We start from the raw sequence: 22,127 nt of genomic DNA, 5'->3' as shown, positions 1-22,127 counted from the left end.
GGATGGAGCCAGGAGCGGAGGGAAAGAGAAACCCCGAGCGCCGAGGGGCCGGGACGCGATGTGCCCAGGGATATGAGCCTGGACCAGGGATGGGGGAGGAGGGACAGACACGGCACTGACGGGATGGGGGAGAGGGGACACGGCACTGACGGGATGGGGGAGAGGGGACAGACACGGCACTGCCAGGGGATGGGGAGAGGGGACGGACACAGCAGTAACCAGCGATGCGGGAGGAGGGACAGACACTGCGCTAACCAGCGATGCGGGAGGAGGGACAGGCACGGCACCGCCCCGGCCCGGCCGCACTACAGCTCCCGGGGAGCCCCGCGCGGCTGCGACAGCGCCGTGACATCGGCGCGACAGCCCCGCGACAGCCCCGCGACAGCCCCGCGACACCGCGGTGACAGCAGCACCGGGGACGCGGCGGGGCCCGGCCCCTGGCACCGGCACCATGCAGGTGAGCCCCGGGTCGGGACGGGCACGGCACGGCCGGGACCGGGACCGGGACCCGCCCTGGAACCCCGGAAATCAGCCCTGGAACCCCGAGAATCCACTCTTGAGACCCCCTGGAACCCCGAGAATCCCCAGGGAATCGTCCTGGGACCCAGTGATTCCAGTCTGGAACCCCGTGAATCCGCTCTAGAATCCCCCTGGAACCCCCCTGATCCCGCTCTAGAATCCCCCTAGAATCCTGTGATTCCCCCTGGAACCCTGTGAATCCACCCTGGAACCCAGTGATTCCCCCTAGAACCCCGTCAATCCACTCTAGAATCCCCTTGGAACCCAGTGATTTCACCCTGGAACCCCATAAATCCGCTCTAGAATCCCCTGGAACCCCATGCATCCCCCTGGAACGCCGTGATTCCCCCTGGAACCCCCCTGAACCCACTCTAGAATCCCCCTGGAACCCTGTAAATCCTCCCTGAAACCCCATGAATCCGCTCTAGAACCCCCTGGAACCCCATGATTCCCCCTGGAACCCAGTAATTCCCCCTGGAACCCCATGAATCCACTCTAGAACCCCCTTCGAACCCCATGCATCCCCCGGGAACCCCAAGAAACCACCCTGGAGCCCTTAAATCTCCCTGGAACCCCAAGAATCCACTCTGGAGCCCCATAAATTCCCTCTGGAACCCCAGGAACCCGCTCTGGACCCCCATGAATCCCCCCCAGAACCCCTTAAACCTCCCAGGCAGAGTCCAGGATCGGGTTGGACAGGATTTGGAGGAGCCTGGGATAGTGGAAAGTGTCCGTGCCCATGGCAGGAGATGGAACACAATGAGCTTTAAGATCCAGCCCAATCCATGCCATGGTTCTGTTTGCTGTTCAAGGCTCCCACACCCCTTGGATTGCTGCAGCAGCCCCTTGGAGGGTGACAGCAGTCCTGAGCAGGATCCCAGTTTGGGGACACCCCCATCCCCAGTGTGTCCCCAGTTTGGAACTGGAGCTGTGCTGCTCAGAGTGGGGTCGGGGTGCTGCAGGAAGGCAACTTTATCCCAAAGTGTGGGATCAGACATCCCAGCTGGACTGGAACAGCAGGCTGGCACTGCTCTGTGCAGGCACCCCTGGTTTTGCTAAGAATAACCCCAAAACTGCAGCAGATCCAGCCTTGAAATGCACGTTGAGGTTTCCCAGCAGCTTTTTTTTTTTTGTTTTCCCGGTGTGAATTCCTGCGGGGGAGGAGCCCCACCTGAGCTGCTCAATCCCTGCTGCGTGGGCAGGTGGGGGAGGACAGGATCCCCTCCCTCTGAACAACAACATCCCTGAGCCTGGCACCTCTCCCTGGCTGTGGTGGCTCTTCCCTGTTGGGAAGAATGCAGGGATTTTTAGGATTTTGCCCTCCTGACTTCCACTCACCCAGAAATCTCTCTGTGGCATTGCTGTAGGAGAGGAGCTGTTGGCCCAGGGAGCATCATTTTGGTGTCACACCCAAAAACCCCAGGGTAGCAAAGGGATCTTCTGGGTCTCTGGAACATGCTGCCCAGAGGAGGAGTGGAATCACCAATTATTTAAAAAACATAGGGAGGTGGCACTTGGGGACAGGGTTTAGTGGAGGCCTTGGCAGTGCTGGGTTAATGTTTGGATTTAATGATCTTAGAGGGCTTTTCCAAAGTTAATGATTCTGATTCTGCCCATCACTTCTGTCTCACGTCCCTAAAACAGTCACCTGCTCCTTCCACCACATTGCAGACCTGTGGGTGAAGCTGTAAAGGAGAAATAGCTTCATTTAAAGGCTAATTATCATTAATCTGTGGCCAAAGGAGGCTTAAAAGGGTGAGCCAATTACATGAGCTAATGTGCTTTGGGTAACAAGGGCCAAGGGGTGTAATTGGAGCTGGGCTGTGGCCTGCACACCCACAGGGTATTGGATGGTATTTCTGGCTGAGGCTGGTCCTGGTCCTGTCAGTCTCCTCTGCTGGTGTTGGAAAAGGCAGGAAAGAGCAGCCAAACACGGATCCAAACTCGGATCCGAGCAGGAGAGGAGCAGCCATGAGCTCCACAAACACCTCCTGGAGAGATTCACCAAAGGGAGCACAGAAAACCCAACAGAATTCCATTTTGAGCAAGGTGTAGCAGCTGGGTATGAGCCTGCAGCTGATGTTACACAAGAGCAATTCCTGCTCCTCCTGTTTCACCAGGGTGAGGGAGGAGGGGTGGTGCCTTTGTGAGTGTTGGGATTGATGTTCCTCTGCCAGGGAGGTACCCCTGGACCTGGCCCCCATCGTTGGGTGGTCACACTTGTGGCTCTGGGTGCCTCGTGGTTGAGTTTTTGGGTGTCCTGGCATTGCAGGAGGTTTCTGTGTCCTGGGAGGCAGAAGGGAGCAGAGGTTCTGCCCTCCAGCTTCCCCTCAGCCTCCACCTGTCCCCAGGGACTTTCCCTCCTCCAATCCACCAGGATTAAATCCTAGATTCACCTGTCTTTTTCCCAAGGGTAAACTGGCTCTTTGTCCCAGCCCAGACACGCACAGGAGCTGCTGCTGGGGGTGAAACTTGTCCTGCTGGAGATCACAGCAGGAGTTAACTCAGTCAGCATGACTGTGATTGTTTGTGCAAGTTCCTCTTCCCATTTCAGAGCTGGGGAAACAAACTTGCACCATTTGGTGAATCCCCAGATGAGCAGGGTGGGGGGTTCCTGCTGACATCACCCTGCACTGCCCCTTCCCCCCTCTTTTCCAGATGACCTTCTACTTCTCAGACACAGTAGTGCTGCTCTTTGACTTCTGGAATGTCCACAGCCCCACAGGTAGGCTGACATCCCTGTTCCTCCATCCATCCATCCATCCATCCATCCCTCCATCCATCATCCATCCATCATCCATCCATCATCCATCCATCCATCCATCATCCATCCATCATCCATCCATCCATCCATCCATCCATCCATCCATCATCCATCCATTCATCCATCCATTCATCCATCCATCATCCATCATCATCCATCATCCATCCATCCATCCATCCATCCATCCATCCATCATCCATCCATCCATCCATCATCCATCATCCATCCATCCATCCTCATCCATCCATCCATCATCCATCCATCCATCCATCCATCCATCATCCATCCATCATCATCCATCCTCATCCATCCATCCATCCATTCATCCATCCATCCATCCATCCATCATCCATCCATCCATCATCCATCCATCCATCCATCCATCATCCATCCATCCATCCATCCATCATCCATCATCCATCATCCATCCATCCATCATCCATCCATCCATCCATCCATTCATCCATCCATCCATCCATCCATCATCCATCCATCCATCATCTATCCATCATCCATCCATCCATCCATCCATCCATCCATCCATCCATCCATCCATCCATCCATCCATCCATCCATCATCCATCCATCCATCCATCCATCCATCATCCATCATCCATCCATCCATCCATCATCCATCATCCATCATCCATCCATCCATCCATCCATCCATCCATCATCCATCATCCATCCATCCATCCATCATCCATCCATCCATCCATCCATCATCCATCCATCCATCCATCCATCATCCATCCACTCCCTGCAGAGCTGGGGGCTCCTCACAGCCTTCACCCCACAGCTCCTGGAGCAGTTTTTGGCAGGACCTGCCCTGCCCTGCTGAGTCCTGGGCATGCCCAGGGCAGGGATTGATCCTCCCAAACAGGGAGCTGTGTGAAGCACCTCCCTTCAGCCTGCCAACCCCCCAAATCACTCAGGCATGGCTCAGCTTCCCTCTTTTACACTTTTCTCTCTGTTTTTGATGATTCTCCTGAAGTTTTAAATCCCATGTTTTTCATGGAGTCGATGCAAAGCTGTGTATTTGTTTCACAGCAGCTCTCCAGGACAAGAGGACACAGCCTTAAGCTGAGCCAGGAGAAGTTTAGGCTGGACATAAGAAAAATTTCTTCACAGAGAGGGCATTGGGAGGGACTGCCCAGGGAGGTGGTGGAGTCACTGTCCTTGGAGGTGTTTGAGGAAGGACTGGATGGGGCACTGAGTGCCATGGTCTGGGTGACAGGGTGGTGTTGGGTGAGGTCACAGGTTGATCTCAAAGGGCTTTCCCAGAATTTTTTTAATGCTGTGAATGAAAAAAGCTAAATACACCATTTCCTGACATTTAACAAGCCTGCTGCCCACCCCCAGAGCCAGGAGCCCTGCACCTCACCCCGTGGATATTCCCAAACACCCCGTGCCAGCCCTGCTGTGAGCCCACAGCCCCTCCCCGTGCATGGGCAGTGTTGGGATGTTTCTCCTGCAGGGATGCTGCTCTCAGTGCTGGTGATCCTGCTGCTGTCTGTGCTCTATGAGGCTGTGAAGATGGGCAAGGCTGTGCTGCTGCAGCGGGCACTGCTGGCCCTGCCCCGCAGCCTCAGCCAGGAGGGGCTGAGCCAGCCCCAGGAGGAGGAGGAGGACAGCAGGGACAGCAGGGACAGCAGCCCTGCGCAGGGCAGGTACCACAGGGACCAGTGGCACTCACCTGGGGGCTCAGGGGTGGCTCTGTGACCCTGTGGCAGCACAGAGGGGAGAGGGGCTGGGAGGGAAGGGGAGGGTGGGTACAGCCTGGGGATGGCTCCTGGGGCAGCCCAGCCCCTCCAGGGTGGTGGCTAGAGGCTCGTGTTCCCTTCCAGGAGCTGTTGGGGGTGCAGGAGGGTCCTGCTGGTTTGGGGAGTCCCCACAAGCCTGGCCCTGGCAGCTCCTTCCTTTGGAGCCAAGGCCAGGATTTTCCCTCCTGTATTTAATCCCAGGTCATTCCTGAGGCTGCTCTTACTGCCAGCATTCCCCCTGTGCTGCTGTTGGCAGCCCCCACCCCTGTCCCTGCTCCCCAAGCCCCCTCTGCCCCCTCCAGGCTCCGGGTGGGAGTGATTCCAGCTGCCCCAGCCCCTGCTGATGGTGTTTCCCATCTGCTTCCCAGGTGGTTTTGGTTCCACGTGGCCCAGACGCTGTTCCACGTGCTGCAGGTGGTGCTGGGCTATATGGTGATGTTGGCTGTCATGTCCTACAACGGCTGGATCTTCCTGGGGGCCATTGCTGGCTCCACACTGGGCTATTTCATGGTGTACCCCCTGCTGGGCCGGGGCTAGGGCCCCCCCCCCGGTGGCACACGTGTCCCACCTCCTGCTCTTTGTCTGGAATTGCTGCTGTCACTTCTGCTGGGTCTGCCTTTGTCCCCGTGCTCGGTGGGACACAGAACCCCAAGGACTTGCTGGGGGCCCTCTGGGCTGGCCCCATGGGCAGCACTTGCCTCTGGCCTGGGCTGGTGGCTGTCCCCTGGCTCTCAGGGACCTTTGTCCAGGTGGGGACACAGCAGGGGGTGCTGGCATTTCCTCCCCTGCTTTTCAAGGAGGTTCATCCTGGCTGGAACAGGTGACTTGCTGGGGACAGGGACCCCTGCCCTCCTGCCCAGAGCTGCCCTGCACCAAGCCCCTCTTCACACCCAAAGTGCCTTTGGGGACACTGGGGGGGCCCTGCCACCCCCACCCTGCTCCTGCACAGCGCTTCAGGGATGGGGCTGCAGCAGCCCCTGAGTGCTGGTGTGACTGTGCCAGGGGGGAAATGCTGTCCCAGGTGCCTCTTGCTGCTTCCTCAGGACACCCCTTTAATAAAATCATCTCAGCTCCACTCCTGCTTTGTGTCACTGCTGGGTGGGCTCAGGATGTGGCACCCCTGGGTGACATTGGGACTGGGGATCCCCAGCCCAACCCAGGGAGCTGGTTTAGGAATAAGGAGAGTCTCCTCTGGCTTTAAATAAAGCTTTTCCATTTTATTATTTATTATAAGCATATCTTTAAACATTTGTATAACTTTCTTAATAAAATATCCTGGAAGAGACAGGTTTGAAGTTCACAGAGAAAGGCACTTTGAGGGGAGCCTCCCAAGGCTCTCTGGGGGTCCCCCTGAGTGGGTTAGGCTGGGCACCCCCCTTCTGAGGCAGAGACCTAAGCACAGGTGGGTGTTGGGGTGCTGCTCCCTGCTCCAGGTGTCACACACTGTGTCCTGCAGCCCCCCAGCACCTCCAGGGCTGTTGGCACCACTGTGGGGGCTGCAGCAGTCCTGTCCCCATCCCTGTGGCAGATGGTGTCAGCAAACCCCCTCAGCCATCCCAGCAGGTGCCAAAATCTGCAAAACTGGAGAAACCATCCATGGAAGGTGCTGAGATCTGGAGGGCGAGGGCTGGGATCTCTGCATTGCACAGGGAGCTGAGCCTGGAATTATCCCAGTCCTGCCAGGCACAGCTGGTCACAGTCAGTGCCACCTTCCCCAGAGACTTCACTGAACTTACAATATCTCCTAGAAGACCCTGGGGTGAGGATGGCTGGGCATGGGCTCTGGGTGCTGTGAGCCCAGCCTGGGTGCTCTAAGCCTGGCCTGGGTGCTCTAAGCCTGGCCTGGGTGCTGTGAGCCTGAACTGGGTGCTGTAAGCCCAGCCTGGGTGCTGTGAGCCCGGCCTGGGTGCTGTGAGCCCAGCCTGGGTGCTGTGAGCCTGAACTGGGTGCTGTAAGCCCAGCCTGGGTGCTGTAATCCCAGCCTGGGTGCTGTGAGCCCGGCCTGGGTGCTGTGAGCCCGGCCTGGGTGCTGTGAGCCCAGCCTGGGTGCTGTGAGCCCGGCCTGGGTGCTGTGAGCCCGGCCTGGGTGCTGTGAGCCTGAACTGGGTGCTGTAAGCCCAGCCTGGGTGCTGTGAGCCCGGCCTGGGTGCTGTGAGCCCGGCCTGGGTGCTGTAAGCCCAGCCTGGGTGCTGTAAGCCCAGCCTGGCTGCTGTGAGCCTGAACTGGGTGCTGTAAGCCCAGCCTGGGTGCTCTAAGCCCGGCCTGGGTGCTGTGAGCCCAGCCTGGGTGCTCTAAGCCCGGCCTGGGTGCTCTAAGCCCAGCCTGGACAGCAGCAGCTCACACCTGTCCCAGCACTCTTCCCCTCAGCAGTGGCTCCAGCCCCCAGCGTTGCTGTCCCTGTCATGTCCCCGTTTGCCATCACCCCCTGCAGCCCCCGCTCCACGGGCAGGTCCCAGGAACCCCCCCAGACTGGGGCAGGGACACCCCCAGGGACAGCAGGAGCATCCTGCACTCCCACCCTCAGCAGGGCTAGTGCCAACCCCCCAGCAGCCCCAGGCACTGGCTGGAGGCAGATAAAGCTCTTCAGTAAAGCATCTCCTCAGTAGAAAAGAAAAGAAGGCAGAAAAGGACAGAGCAGAGCGCAGGGGATGCCCCATGGCAGGGGCTGTCAGGTCTCGGTGTCCCCATCCCCTCCCTCTCCCGTGTGCTGCTCTCCATCCCGGGGGTCCCGGCCCCCTCCCCAGCCCCAGTGTCACCGGGGCCAGTCCATGGCAGGGCTGGGCTAGAACTCAGTCTGCACCCCCTCCCCGCTCTCTGGGCTGCCGCTGCCCTGCGGGGGGCTGTGCCCCCCGGGCTCGCCCGTCTCCTTGTCACCGCGCTGCTGGCACGCTGGGGACGGGCTGCGGGCTCCGGGTGGAGCTGCTGGGACAAGGGACACCTCGGCCTCTGCTGGGACCCCGCCTCGGGGGCTGGCTGCTGCTGCTGGGGCGTGTGGCACTGACGGGGGCTCCGCTCCGGGCACGGGGGACGCTGGCACCGACGATCTTGGTGTGGCCTGTGGCACCTCTGATGGGACACCAGCTCTGGGCACAGGTGATGCCAGCACAGGTGATCTTGGTGCGGCGTGTGGCACCTCAGCCCCTGATGGGACATCAGCTCCAGACACGGGGGAAGCTGGCACGGATGATCTTGGTGTGGCGTGTGGCACCTCAGCCTCTGATGGGACACCAGCTCTGGGCACAGGTGATGCTGGTCCAGGACGTTGTCCCCCAGTCCCTGATGGGACCTCAGCTCCAGGTGACAATGTGGCACACTGCCCTCCTGATGACATCTCAGCTCCAGGCACAGGTGGTGCTGGTGCAGCCCGACGTGTCCCACTTCCTGACCGGACCTTGGCTCCAGGGACAGGTGACAGTGCTGGTGTGACACGCTCTCCCCCAGTTCCAGATGGGCTCTCAGCTGCAGGCACAGGTGACAGTGCTGGTGTGACACATTCTCCCCCAGTTCCAGATGGGCTCTCAGCTGCAGGCACAGGTGACAGTGCTGGTGTGACACGCTCTCCCCCAGTTCCAGATGGGCTCTCAGCTGCAGGCACAGGTGACAGTGCTGGTGTGACACGCTCTCCCCCAGTTCCTGATGGGCTCTCAGCTGCAGGCACAGGTGACAGTGCTGGTGTGACACGCTCTCCCCCAGTTCCAGATGGGCTCTCAGCTGCAGGTGCTGGTGGTGCCCCGCCGTGCACCCCGTCCCCGTGGGGGGCTGGGCTGTGCCGTGTGCCCTCCCCTTGGGCAGCCCCTGCCCGCAGCCCCTCCTCGCTGGCAGCGCCGCCCTCGGTGCCGTTCATCAGCCGCTGCTCCGCCCCGTCCCCGAGGCTCTGCTGAGCCAGCGCCTCCCGGATGGCCCCCAGCGCATCCCCGGGGCCGGGAGGAGCCCCCTGGGCCCCGGGGGAGCCGGGCTGCAGCAGCGCCTCGGCCCCGTAGGGCAGCGCGCCCTCGTCGTCCTGGATGACCGACACCACCTGCCTGGCCCTGCGGCGGCGCTCGGCCTCGGGCTGCCCGCTGCACTCCTCGCTCCAGTCGATGGGCAGCCCTTCCCCCAGCAGGTGCAGGTTGGGATCGCTGTTGTGCATCACCATGCTGTCCCTGTACAGGTTGTGCTTCCGCTGCACGGCCGCCTCCTTCACGGCTGGGGACAGGGAGGGACGGGTCACGGGGCTGGAGGGGCTGGGGCGGCTCGCCCGCCCTCCCCGTGGGTGATGGAGAGGTGGCTGGAGCTGGGGAGGGGTCAGCATCCCACCCACTGCTCAGCCCTGCCACTGGGGGGGCCAGGTGGGAAAGCTGCTTCTGGGGCAGCCCCAGCACCCTGCACGGGGTCACCCCTCCCTATAGAGCCCCCAGCACCCTGCACGAAGTCACCCCTCCCTATAGAGCCCCCAGCACCCTGCACGGGGTCACCCCTCCCTATAGAGCCCCCAGCACCCTGCACGGGGTCACCCCTCCCTATAGAGCCCCCAGCACCCTGCACGGGGTCACCCCTCCCTATAGAGCCCCCAGCACCCTGCACGGGGTCACCCCTCCCTATAGAGCCCCCAGCACCTTGCACGGAGTCACTCCTCCCTATAGAGCCCCCAGCACCCTGCACGGAGTCACTCCTCCCTATAGAGCCCCCAGCACCCTGCACAGGGTCACCCCTCCCTATAGAGCCCCCAGCACCCTGCACAGGGTCACCCCTCCCTATAGAGCCCCCAGCACCCTGCACGGGGTCACCCCTCCTCACACAGCCCCAAGCTGATTCCCTGAATGGGATCACTCCTCACAGAGCCCCCATCACCTTGCAGAGGGTCACCCCCTCCTCACACAGCCCCCATCACCCTGCAGAGGGCCACCCCCTCCTCACACAGCCCCCAGCACCCTACAGAGGGTCACCCCCTCCTCACACAGCCCCCATCACCCTGCAGAGGGACACCCCCCCTCACACAGCCCCCAGCACCCTGCAGAGGGTCACCCCCTCCCCACACAGCCCCCATCACCCTGCAGAGGGCCACCCCCCCTCACACAGCCCCCAGCACCCTGCAGAGGGTCACCCCCTCCTCACACAGGTGCCACAGCACCCTACCTTGCATGATGTCTTTCATCACTGACTGCAGCACCACCTCCTCGTAGGTGTTCTCCACCAGGATGAAGCTGGCAAAGTCCTCAAAGATCAGCTCCTGAAACTTGGCTAATTCCTGATGGGAGAGAGGTGGTTCAGCCCAGCAGGGTGGGGGGAATGGATGCTCCAGCCCCTCCATGGGGTGGACAGTCCTTCCCCAGACCCCAGACTTGCCCCTCTTACCCCCTTGCAGGTGGGTGCCAGCTTTTTCAGCAGGAAGGGGATGGTGATCTGCAGCAGGGCCTCCCTGAAGAACTTCTTTCTCACAGTGCTGCTGTCATAGTCAAATTTCTGCAGGGTGAGAGGGGGCCCCAGTCACTGAGAGCTGTGGGCTGCCCACAGGCACAAACCCCAGAGATTTGCCCCCCATCCTATTCACACAGGCATGAACAGACCCCTCTGGGCTCACATCCCTCTCTCCAGCTGTTTCCCAGTGTCTCTGAGCTGGGTAGGAGCCAGCTCTTGCACTGCTGGCTGCAGGAGGGTTTGGGGGCCAGTCTGAGCCCTGGGGGGCTTTTACAGATGTGATCAGAGGGGACCTGGCTCTTCCAGCTGATTTCCCACTTGCCTGCCCACAGCAAAACCTCTATATAGAGAAGTATTTCCCCAGAAAGCTTTTGTTGAAATAGGTAACATCCTCCTGGCCTCTTCCCTGGCCCAGAACAAGGCCACCCAAGGCTCTGACCCTGCCTCACCTTGAGCACCCTCTCAAGGATGCGCTGGATGGATTTGCACAGGTCGTCCTTGCCCTGCAGCTTCCCCAGCTCCTGGTGCAGCAGAGTCTCGAAGGTGTACACAGCATCATCCATTTGCTGAGACCAGAGGCACATGGTCAGCGTGGGGGGCACCCAAAGGTGGGCAGGGGGCTCTTGGGGCATGCTGAGATGAGACTTAGCACACAGCCCCACTCTGGTTTGGGGTGGAAGGGACCTTAAAATCATCCAGTGCCATCCCCTGCAATGGTCAGGGACATTTCCCACTGTCCCAGGCTGCTCCAAGCCTGGCCTTGGGCACTGCCAGGGATCCAGGGGCAGCCACAGCTGCTCTGGGCACCCTGTGCCAGCCCTGCCCCCCCTGCCAGGGAACAATTCCTGCCCAGTATCCAACAGGCAAACAAAGAGCCTTCACTCTGGAGAAATCCCTGACATCCCAGCATGGCATCCACAGCCCTCACCCCAGGATCAAGGGTGTTGGGAGAGGAGGGTGCTGAAAGCTGGTCTTGCACCCCTCACCCTCCTACATCCCACTCCAGGTTGTACTGGAACCCCAGAATCAGCTAACTGGCCCTGCTGGTGCCACTGATGCCCAAGCCCACCATGGGCACCAGACCAAAGGGCCTCCATCATCCACCCCTTGAGACAGCACAGACATTCCAGCCTGGGTTGGACCAGCCTGGGCTCCCCAAACCTCTGTTCCCAGCCCAGGGGGACAGGGGAGGACCCTGGTCCCCATCCCACCTCTCTCATGGGGACAGAGGAGGACCCTGGTCCCCACCCCACCTGTCTCATGTGGATCTGGGCCCTCTGCTTGAAGACAGACGTGCTGGAGACATCGAATCGCTGCTGCAGACCCTCCAGCTTCAGCTGATCCATCTTCTCATAGCACGACTGCATCTTCACGGGGTGGAAGGCCAGGTGGGACAGCTTCTCCATGTACTGGGGACAAAGCCAAGCTCAGCCTCTCCATGCACTCAGGGCAGGGACATTCCACCCCACATGGCTGCAATGTTCTCAGCCTGGGGTCTCCCAGTGCTGCCCCCAGAGCAGGGCTGGCCCTGTCACCCCCAGCTCTCACCTCCACCAGCTTCTCCAGGCCACCCTCGTTGATGACGTTCATGTTCATGTCGGTGACCTCCTTGAAGAACACCTCTCGTGCCTCAGCAAAGCCCTGGCTCGTGGGGGTCATCAGGGCCTCCAGGATGGAGGGGATGTAGGGCTGCACGTGGTTACGGACACACACCTCTGCCTTGGGCAGCACAAAGGCTGACAAGAGCAGGGGGAGGGAGGTGAGGCTCACATCACAGCCTAAACCCACCCCAGGGAGAAGGAGCTGCCCTTGATCCCAAGCCCCTCCTAGAGGAGTCTCCCCCTTTCAGGACAACACAAGGAATTCCTGCAGAGTGCCCCTGGTCTGTGCTGAACCCATTCCTGCCCCATTGCCACGCTTGAGGGGTGACTGCCCACCTTGTCCCCAACCTCCTGGGACAATGCCAGTGAGGACATACACCCCCTCCCAAGGGTGCCAAGGGCTGTGCTGCATCCCAGGAACAGCCCCCCCGGAGCCATGGGCACACCCACACATTCCTGTGCCCCCCTGCAGGGCTGCACCTCGGATCTTGCTGGCCAGGTGCTCCTTGGAGGTGATGATCTGGTCCATGTCCGTGCGGATGGTGCTCTCCAGCTGCGGCCGCTCCTGCTCACACCTGGCCACTGCTGCATCGTACTGAGCCTTGGCCAGCTCATAGACCATCCTATAGACAGCATCTGACACCTGGGGGCACAGGGGGGGAGTCAGAGACCCCCACACCTCCAGCTGCACCCCCAACCACCGCCTGCAGCACCAGCTGGCTGCAGGACCTGCTGAGCCATCCCCTGTCCCCACAGCCTGGCCGGGGCTTCCACAGCAGGGACCCCCAGCTGGGTGAGATGGAGCTCTGCAGTGCAGAAACTGCTTCCAAGTGGTGCTGGAGGGGCAGAGAGGTGAGCACTGCCCCCATCAGGCAACAGCCCCAGGCAGGGCTGGGGGTGCTGGTGGTTCAGGGATGCTGCATGTCTGGAGATACTGAAAATCTGGGGATGCTGCATGTCTGGAAATGCTGCATGTGTGGGGATGCTGCATGTGCAGGAATGCTGCAGATCTGAGGATGCTGCATGTTTGGGGATGCTGCATGTCCAGGAATGCTGCAGATCTGGGGGTGTTGCATGTCCAGGAATGCTGCATGTCTGGAAATGCTGCAGATCTGGGGATGCTGCATGTCTGGAGATACTGGTGGTCCAGGGATACTGGTGGTCCAAGCAGGAGAGCCTCAGACCACCTTGAAATCTGTTCCCTGCCCTGTTCACCCTCCCTGGGGTCCCAGAGCCATTCCTGAGCAGGATGGAGCCGCTCACCAGGCTTCACACTCACTCTGCTGCCAAAGGCTGCGATTTTGGGGCTGTTGGGACTGGCAGGATGCAGAGCCCTCCCTCCTCTCCCTCCCCCGGGCTTCCCGGCGACCGCAGCCGCTGGAAAAGCAGCGTTTGTGTGTTTTCAGGCCGCTCAAGTGGCCCATTACGAGCCTGGTGGTAATTATCGGGCTTTAAGGCTTTTAACAGGCAGTTCTGAAGAGCCCTCAGTCTTTCGCAAGGGTTTGGGCTGGATTTAGCCCGTGCTGCTCTAAAAATGGCTGGCTAAATTTAGCCGGGACGGGTTTCGCTCCGGGGCTGGGCTTCCTCTTGTTTACTGGGCAGGGCAGGGGCACCGGAGGAGCTTTAAAAAAGGAGAAAGGAGGGATTCTTTGGAAGGGGCCGGGAGCAGGGGCACGGAGCCCAGCAGGAGGGAGGTTCCCAGCCCACCTGGATCCAGGTCCGCTGGCGCTCCGGGGCTTTGCCCTTCAGCCGGGGGCCGATGGTGCTCCGCAGCTCGGGCAGCAGCTCCTCCATCACCAGGTTGCTCAGCACCTGCGGAGGAGGCAGGGGGATGTGGGGAGCCCGCTCAGCCCCCGCGGCGCTCCCAGCGCAGCGCAGCGCGGGGCGGGGCGGGCGCTCACCTGGCTCTCGTTGCCGCACAGCATGTCCCAGGTGCCGTACTGCTCCTTGGACTGCCGGTACATGCGGATGGCGTCCGTGAACGCTGGAGCCTCCACCTTGGAGTCCTCCGAGATCCCTGCCCAGGGGAGACGTGTGAGCAGCCTGGAACTGGGAATGAGCGGCGGCCCAGCACCCCCAGCCCGCCTCTGTGCTGCCCCCGCACCTTCGGGCCCGTGCGAGCCCCCAGGGCTGTCCCCGGGACTGGGGGGCTCTGTCCCAAGCCACTGCCCCACCTGACAGCCTGGGGGGCAGCAGAGGCTGGGGGGCTCCTGCTACATCCAGAGTGATCCCCTCCAGAGCCACCCCGAGGGCAGGGAGGCACCAGGAGCAGGGGCTGGGTGGAATGGGGGCTTGGTGACCCCTAATGGTGCACGGGAGCATGGGGACTGAGTGACCCTAAATGGTGCACAGGGATCTGGGGGCTCAGTGACCCCAAATGATGCACAGGGACTCAGAGAGCTCCAAAGGCACAGCAGGAGCAGAGGCTCAGCAGGATGGGGGTTCAGTGCCCCCAACACCACACAGCACCCAGTGAGCCCCCAGCACTGTGGGGGCTGGAGGAAGAGTGGCTGGGAAGGAAGAGGAGAGTGGCCAAGAGGCTCAGGAGTGAGTCAGGGTTGGGCTGTCCCCGGTGAGTCACTGCAGCACGAGGGGGGCTCAGGTGTCACCCCCACCCTGCCACAGCACCCTCAGGAGGGGGGGAAAGCCGGGAGCCCCCCCAGCCAGGAGGAGAAGGGGACAGTGGGCAGGACAGCCCCGAGCTGCCCCACATGTCCCATGCCTCTCCCAGCCGGGCTGAGGAGTCCCTGCAGCCCTGGGAGAGAACCCTCCCCCCCAGCTCCCCTCCCCATGCCCGGAGGAGGGGATCAGGATGGGACCTGAGCCCCGTGAGCCTGCTGGCAGGCTCCAGGGGATCATCCCTGCACTGCTGACACATCCCACAGCACCTGGCAGAGCTGGGGACATGGCCAGATGTCCCCAAGGGACAGCCCTGGGCAGTGAGCAGAGCTCTCCCACTGCAAACAGACTTTGCTAAGGTGATTACAATTAACTCCAAGCCTAAGCAGCTTTTGCTAAGGGGCAGCTTTATAATCTGCCAAAAACCCAAAAAACACTGAGAAAGTAAAATCTGTTTCTTTCTCAGTCTGCTGGCAGCCAGAGGTTCCAGGGGTTGGTGCTGCTCCATCCACAGCTCCTGGGAGCTCAGATCCCTTCCCAAGTGGGACAGCTTCTCACCTTCTGTCCCTACAGGGCCTGGGGCAGGATTTGCCCCCAAAGAACCTTCCCGAGGTCACTCACTCCAGACTGAGCCTGGGGACACCCCTGAGTCTGTCCTGTCCTGGCAGGGCTGCTGTGAGAAGCCCCCATGCCACTTCTCAGAGCAAATTTCTTTAATTTCCTTCATCAACGTGTGGTTTAGGGTCTGGAGGGACAGGACACAGGGAATGGCTTTTCCAGGATTAGATGGGATATTGGGCAGGAATTGTTCCCCGGCAGGGTGGGCAGGGCTGGCACAGGGTGCCCAGAGCAGCTGTGGCTGCCCCTGGATCCCTGGCAGTGCCCAAGGCCAGGCTGGACATTGGAGCAGCCTGGGATAGAGGGAGGGGTCCCTGCCAAGCTTTTGATGTCCCTTTTAACTCAAACCATCCTGCAACAAGAGGCAAGAGCCCTCAGGGTGGGGACTGCTCAGCCCCAGGTGACACCAGACTGGACAAGGGACAGTTTTGGGCAGCCAGGGGCTCCAGGGACACCACAGACCCCATCTGTGTGAGAACAGAGCTGCACATCCCCAGTCCTTACACAAGAGCTGCTGTTACACAAACACAGTCTGAGAAAGGGAGATGAAAATTCCCACACGAGTCACAACAGAGACAGAAACAGAGCCTCTAATTTAAGGGAAAAAAAAAAAAAAACAAAAAAAACCCTAAAGTGCTTTACAACAACAAAAGAGCCTTCATGGAATATGAAACAGGATCCTGGAGCTCCCAGGAGCAGAGAGGAGCAGGAAGAACAATGTCACAGACAAATCTGGGCTGGAGGAATGCAGAAGCCCCAGCACTGAGCCCTCCTTGGCACTGCCCCTTGGGAAGCTTTTCCATCACATGCTGAGGAGGAGGAGAGGCAGGAGAGGATTTTTGGCATGACTGTGGCTGGCAGAGGGGGTGGTGGAAGGGCTCACACCTCCCCCTGCGTCCCACAGCAGCACCCAGCAGGTGGGAGGGGAATTAGAGATAAAAAGTGGGGTTTGTTAGCAGGAGATGGAGTCCTCTTTTATCCACAGCTGGTCCAGCCAGCACGGGGGGTTCTGGGGTGCTGAGCTCATCCAGAAATGATCCCCAGGGGGGATGAGGTGTCACAGCCCCCAGCCCCACAAAAAAACCCAGGCCTGGCTGGATGGAGGGGGCACATTCAGCCCAACGAGCTCAGAGACCTCCAGCACAAAATAAGGAAAAAATAAAGAAAAAAAAAAAAAGGGAAAGAGCAGCTTTTCAGGAGATATAATCCAACAGGAGAGGATGGAAACCCTCAGTGAAACCCATGCTCCAGAGCCTACTCCATTACAGCAGTTCTGGCAAAACTGAGGCTACCCAGAGTTCCCAGGAATGAAAGAAGCATTTAGAAACTGGGCACTGTCTAGAACTCCCACTAAAACACTTGACTTTGAGCAGGTTTCAGCTCTGGCACCGCCTTCCTCAGGAAATTTCTCACCATCCCAAGAAAGCCAGGAGCTGGGGCTCAGCCCAGGAGTGCCCAGGCCACAGCCAAGCAGGAAAATCATGTTTTCCTGCCAGAGTATCACTGACGTGGGAGGCAGTCCTGCCTCTGCTGGCTGCTCAGCCCTGCACCCCCTGCCCACAGCCCCAACAGCCCTCAGGAGGGGTTTGGGGTTTGATGAGTTTCATTAACAAATATTTTCTCCCTCAGGTTGGGAAACAGACATCAGGGCAGAGGATGGAGCAGGGCACAGGGATTCTCCAGGGAGCTGGGGGTGATGCTGGCATTGATGAGATGCTCAGTCATGGAATCCCAGACTGGTCTGGGTTGGAGGGACCTTAAAATCATCCTGTTCAACCCCCTCCTATGGCAGGGACCCCTCCCACTGTCCCAGGTGCTCCAGCCCCAGTGTCCAGCCTGGCCTTGGGCACTGCCAGGGATCCAGGGGCAGCCACAGCTGCCAGAGAACAATTCCTTCCCAATATCCCATCTAACCCTGGAAAAGCCATTCCCTGTGTCCTGTCCCTCCATCCCTTGTCCCCAGTCCCTCTCCACCTCTCCTGGAGGCCCTGCAAGGATCTCCCAAATCCTTCCCCTCTCCAGAATTACTCAACAACTCCCACCCAGCTCCTCCTCATGAGCTCCCCAAAAGCTCCATGAGCTCCCCAAAGCCCTGAGCTGGCCCTGCAGGGCCCCTGGGTAGGCAGGAGGGCAGCGTGTCCCCAGTGTCACCCACCGTTGTTGCAGTGCCGCACGCAGTCCTGGAACACCGCCCGCCACTTCTGCTGCTCCTTGCCTGTCATCACACAGAAATAGTAGTGCCTGGCATAGGGGTGCCACAGCAGCAGGGGGAAATCCGTGGGGCATTTCACGATGGGGGACTGCCCAGATTTTGGGGTCACACCTGTGGAAAAGCATGGATGGATTGAGGGGAGATGGGGCTGGACAGGGTGGGGAAGCTGCAGGGTTCAGATCCTTCAGCTCCTTCCCAGGGCTGGGAGCTGTTCTCAAATAAAATGAAAGAATTGCAAAAAGAGCCTCATTTTTCCAAAAAGGAGATCAGAATGAAAATTGAAAGTAATGAAAATCATATGGTTCTCATGGAGCCATGGACACATTTTCCTCCCTTCCCTTCCCTTCCCTTCCCTTCCCTTCCCTTCCCTTCCCTTCCCTTCCCTTCCCTTCCCTTCCCTTCCCTTCCCTTCCCTTCCCTTCCCTTCCCTTCCCTTCCCTTCCCTTCCCTTCCCTTCCCTTCCCTTCCCTTCCCTTCCCTTCCCTTCCCTTCCCTTCCCTTCCCTTCCCTTCCCTTCCCTTCCCTTCCCTCCCCCCCCACTGTGGGAACAGGGCTGTTCTCCTTCCCTACAACCCAAAACTACCACTTCCCAAAGGTTCCCAGAGATATCCCAAAAAAAACCCAAATCCTGGAAGGTCTTCAAGGATGCTACACCCAAACCCCACTTTTTCCAGAAGGCCCTCAAGGATTCCACATCCTAAAACAACCCTTCCAGCATCCCTGGGGTGCTGCACCCCAAAACAACCCCTTTCCAAAATCCCCAGGAATGCTGTAACCAAATCTAACCTTTCAGAAGTTCTGCAAGGATTCTGCATCCCAACCCCACCCTGTCCAAAAGGTCCTCAGAGATGTTACACCCTAAGACCACCCATTTCTGAAGGTTTTCAAGGACACAATGCCCCAAACCCATCTTTGTTGAGTAGGTGCTTAGGAATGGTACATCCCAAAATCACCCTTTGCAGTAGGTTCCCAGGGATGACACACCCTCAAATCACCTTTTTCTGAAGGTCCTCAGGGATGCTACATCCTAAAACTACCCCTTCCAGAAGGTCTTTAAGGATGCTAAGCCTCAAACCCACCTTTTGTAGAAGGTTCCCAGGGATACAACACCCCAAACCTACCCCTTCCAGAAGGTCTTTATGAATGCTACACCCCAAACCCACCTATTCCAGTAGGTCCTAAGGAATGCTACACCCCAAAACCACTCTTTTCTGGAGGTTCCCAAGCACACAACACCCCACAATCACCCTTTTCTGAAGATCCTCAGGGATCCCACCCCCCCAAACCCCCCAGGGGTCCCCAGGGGCTGCTCACCAGGCAGGCTGTTGTTGACCAGCTCCAGGTACTGCTCCACGGAGGTGAGGACCTTGTAGCCAGCACTGTTGACCAGCACCCGGGGCGGCAGCTCCCGCTCATAGGCCTGAGGAGAAATGGCCATGGATGGGGGACCCTGGCTGGGCAGTGACCCCCCTGGAGCTGGGGGAAGGGGTGTGTTGGCTGATGTGCCAGCAATGTGGATTCTGTCCCCATCTGTTGCAGCTGGGTGGAGTAGTGATTCCTTATCTCCTGGCACATATTATCTGCTAATGGGCCATCTTTAAACCAGATGGGGCAATCATCTTTATGGTCCCATCCTCCCTCCAGGAGATATCTCCTGTTCATGGCCAGTGAGTCCCAGTGCATGGCTGATAAAATTCCATCATCCCACTGGGAGATGCTCCAGCCAGGGCAGGAGCCAAGCCTTTCCTACCCAGAGGAAAACTGAGATTTGGGACACCAAGGGACCTTTTTCCATTGGATTCCAGAAGAAAACCAGACCCTTCCACATCATCCCTGGACCTTCAGAGGAAACTGCACCTTCTCCAGGAGCACTGCTCCAGCTGAACCACATCTGCCCCTGCAGGAGGATGCAGCCACCATTGAATGGGACTGTGCCACCACCCTGACTGACTGACTGTGCCAGCTTGGATTCTGACTCTGGCAGGGTTTGGGATTGTTCTTTGTAATCCTGCATTTCTATTTTAATTTTCCTAGTAAAGAACTGTTATTCCTATTCCCCTATATTTGCCTGAGAGCCCCTTAATTTCAAAATTATAATAATTTGGAGGAGCGGGTGTTTACATTCTCCATTTCAAAGAGAAGCTTCTGCCTCTATTGGCAGACACCTGTCCTCCAAACAGGGGTGTCCCCTGGGTGGGCAGTGACCCCCCTGGAGCTGGGTGGAAGGGGGTGTCTCACCAGTTTGTTCTCGTAGAGCACCAGCCCATAGTTGTGTGGCACCACACAGAAGCGGTTCCTCCACTTCTTGTTCTCCTCAATGTACTGGAAGATGTTGCCTGAGTAGATGACATGGTCCTCCAGTGGAACCTGCAGGGAAGGGACAGGCCCAGGGGATCAGGGAGGGGACAGCTCTGCCTGGGGAGATCAGAGAGGTCCATCCATGGTGGCCTGGGGGGTGTTTCTTCTCCAGGGCCGTGCTGAGGGTCTCCATTGAAATAGCTCCCACAGCATTGCAAATTTTGGTGCCTGAATTGGAGCATCTGGGTGGTGCTTTGAGGGGCAGCATAGGCACAGACCTAGAAAAGCTCCAAGGGGTGGCTCATCCAGCACGTGGTGACACCTCTGGTGACACCTATGGTGACAGCTTTGGTGACAGCTCTGGTGACAGCTCTGCCCCTGGCACCTCCCCTGTGGGACACACCGAGCTCAGCTGAGCCACTGCAGCTCCCCTGGCTGAGGGGAGGTTGGAGCAGAGCTCTCCAGCTGCTCCTCCAGCCCAGCTCTGCCATTTCCCCTCCTCAGGACAGGGGCAGGATGTGTGGCACTGCTGCCAGAGGTCCTGCCTGCATCTGCAGGGGACAGGGACCAAGCCCTTGGGACAGGGCAGAGGAAAAGCAAGAAGCCACCCCACAGTGCCCAGCACCAGACAATGCTCAGATGTTCTGGATTTCACTGGGACCAGTGACAGCTTTTTTAAACTAGGAGAGATTCTGAGGGGATTTTGGGCAGGAATTGTTGCCTGGCAGGGTGGGCAGGGCTGGCACAGGGTGCCCAGAGCAGCTGTGGCTGCCCCTGGATCCCTGGCAGTGCCCAAGGCCAGGCTGGGCACTGGGGCTGGAGCAGACTGGGACAGTGGGAGGGGTCCCTGCATGGCAGGGGTGGCACTGGGTGATTTTGAGGTCCCTTCCAACCCAAATCAGTCTGGGATTCCATGAGAGGAACAGGCGAAGGACACCCCGTGCCCCCCCAGCTGTGCAGCCCCTCCCCAGCACCTTTTGGCCAGCAGCATTTACACCATCCCCAACACAGCCTGCCTGAGGGAGCCAAGAATTTGTCCCAGGAATTTTTATGATCCCAGGAACATAAACAAGAGCTGAGAGCTCTCGTGAGGGCTGGAGCGTGCAGCTGCCACCTCTGCTGCTGTGGCCACCCACCCTCCACCAGGAGGGACCAGCCAGGGCTTGGATCCCACCCTGCCCCAGCAGCAGAACCCCTCTGGAGGAGCTTTTTCCACTCTTCTCCCTGCTCTGCTCTTCTCCTGGCTCACAGGAACCTCTCTGCCTTCCCCAGGCCCTGACCACACACCCCTTTGGGCTGGGGAGGTCTGACAGCAGCTTGGCTGCTCCTCACTGCTTCCCAAAGCCTTTGGGAGAGGGAAAAGAAAGCCCAAAGCAAGCTCTGCAGGGCTGGGGGGCAGCAGGAGGAATGAGAACCCAAGGCCACCAGCAGGGATGGGGACAGAGAGGGGGCCAGCTCTGGGGAGACCCCACCAGCGACTGATCTGAGGGGAGTGAGCCCTCCTAAACCTCCAGAACCTCTGCCCAGGGCAGAGAGCTGCACAGGCTGAGCCCTGACACAGCTCTGGGGACCCTGGAGAGCCACCAGCAGAGCTGTCCCCTCCTCACACACCCTCCCCACCCCAGGGAGCACTCAGGGGGCTCCTCCCAGCTCCAGCAAATATTTGGGACAGGCAGGTGTGTGCCCTGGGCAGGGAGGGGCCAGTGAGCCCCTGGGCTGCCCAAATCCCTGTCACAGGGCCAGGGGCACAGGATGCCAGGGGTGATTTTTCAGGAGCTCTGGATTGTTGCAGAGACCAAAGGCAGATGTGTTTATTCCATGTTCTCATTGCTGCTGTACCTTGCTGGCATTTCAGGTGCCTGAATCATCCTTCACAGCCCATTTCTGCTGTCCCCTCTGCCCAGCAGGGCCACCAGTGTCACCGCTGGTGTCACTGCTCCACAGAGCACCACAGAGCTCACAAAAATGGGGAATAAACAACAAACATTCAAAAATCCCAAGTTCCACATCCCAGCTGAGGCCAGGCAGGATGACACCCTCCATCCTTGTGCCATCCACAACTTCTTGGGGCATGTTTGGGTGGCACAAAGTGCAGCTGAAGATGCTCATCCCTCACTCTTGTGGTGTCTGGAGTATTGGGACATCCCAGTGGCACTGCCAGGGAGGGGATGGGCAGGAGACAGGACATATTCCAGTGGCACTGCCAGGATCCTGGGAGGGGATGGGCAGCACATGGGACATCCCAGTGGCACTGCCAGGACCCTGGGAGGGGATGGGCAGCAGACAGGACACTGAGCAGGAGGAATTCCTGTTTATACACGGGGTTTTTCCAAGAC

The 22,127-nt window shown here is 59.2% G+C and overlaps 2 protein-coding genes across 5 annotated transcripts in view; one reads left to right on the top strand and one right to left on the bottom strand.

Moving 5' to 3' along the window:
- The first annotated feature begins 308 nt into the window (after positions 1-308).
- On the top strand, positions 309-5,884 carry SLC31A2 (solute carrier family 31 member 2). Of its 3 annotated transcripts, none has more exons than XM_079324577.1 (4): positions 309-457; positions 3,178-3,244; positions 4,761-4,953; positions 5,415-5,884. In XM_079324577.1, exons 1-4 carry the CDS (start codon positions 452-454, stop codon positions 5,581-5,583), a joined length of 435 nt encoding a protein of 144 aa, XP_079180703.1. In that variant the 5' UTR covers positions 309-451; the 3' UTR covers positions 5,584-5,884. The 3 variants fall into 3 exon arrangements, with proteins under 3 accessions (XP_079180703.1, XP_079180705.1, XP_079180704.1); XM_079324579.1 differs by lacking the exon at positions 309-457 and adding an exon at positions 1,855-2,274; XM_079324578.1 differs by lacking the exon at positions 309-457 and adding an exon at positions 2,337-2,581.
- Positions 5,885-6,242: 358 nt separating this feature from the next.
- The window catches only part of NIBAN2 (niban apoptosis regulator 2), a 31,083-nt gene continuing 15,198 nt past the window's right edge, over positions 6,243-22,127 (bottom strand). The window contains exons 3-15 of one of the 2 annotated variants that reach the window (XM_079324236.1): positions 19,732-19,860; positions 18,808-18,913; positions 17,437-17,604; positions 13,946-14,061; positions 13,752-13,856; positions 12,525-12,687; positions 11,992-12,179; positions 11,697-11,852; positions 10,893-11,009; positions 10,381-10,488; positions 10,162-10,273; positions 8,180-9,231; positions 6,243-8,110 (exon numbers count right to left, since the gene is read on the bottom strand). In XM_079324236.1, the coding sequence (XP_079180362.1) occupies positions 7,829-8,110; positions 8,180-9,231; positions 10,162-10,273; positions 10,381-10,488; positions 10,893-11,009; positions 11,697-11,852; positions 11,992-12,179; positions 12,525-12,687; positions 13,752-13,856; positions 13,946-14,061; positions 17,437-17,604; positions 18,808-18,913; positions 19,732-19,860 (2,802 nt within the window). In that variant the 3' untranslated portion in view covers positions 6,243-7,828. Of the gene's footprint in view, positions 9,232-10,161; positions 10,274-10,380; positions 10,489-10,892; positions 11,010-11,696; positions 11,853-11,991; positions 12,180-12,524; positions 12,688-13,751; positions 13,857-13,945; positions 14,062-17,436; positions 17,605-18,807; positions 18,914-19,731; positions 19,861-22,127 lie in introns of both variants that reach the window. The other variant, XM_079324235.1, reaches the window with a different exon arrangement.

Source organism: Erithacus rubecula (genome assembly GCF_903797595.1).
Source record: "Erithacus rubecula genome assembly, chromosome: 21".
Classification (NCBI taxonomy): domain Eukaryota; kingdom Metazoa; phylum Chordata; class Aves; order Passeriformes; family Muscicapidae; genus Erithacus; species Erithacus rubecula.
The sequence above is the reverse complement of the archived record's forward strand: the minus strand, read 5'-3'. Positions and strand labels throughout refer to the sequence as shown.

Excerpts from the sequence above, each read along its gene's own strand:
- SLC31A2 (XM_079324577.1), top strand. Across the intron at positions 3,245-4,760 it reads GAATGTCCACAGCCCCACAG|GGATGCTGCTCTCAGTGCTG; the intron begins GTAGGCTGACAT and ends TTTCTCCTGCAG. Across the intron at positions 4,954-5,414 it reads AGCAGCCCTGCGCAGGGCAG|GTGGTTTTGGTTCCACGTGG; the intron begins GTACCACAGGGA and ends TCTGCTTCCCAG.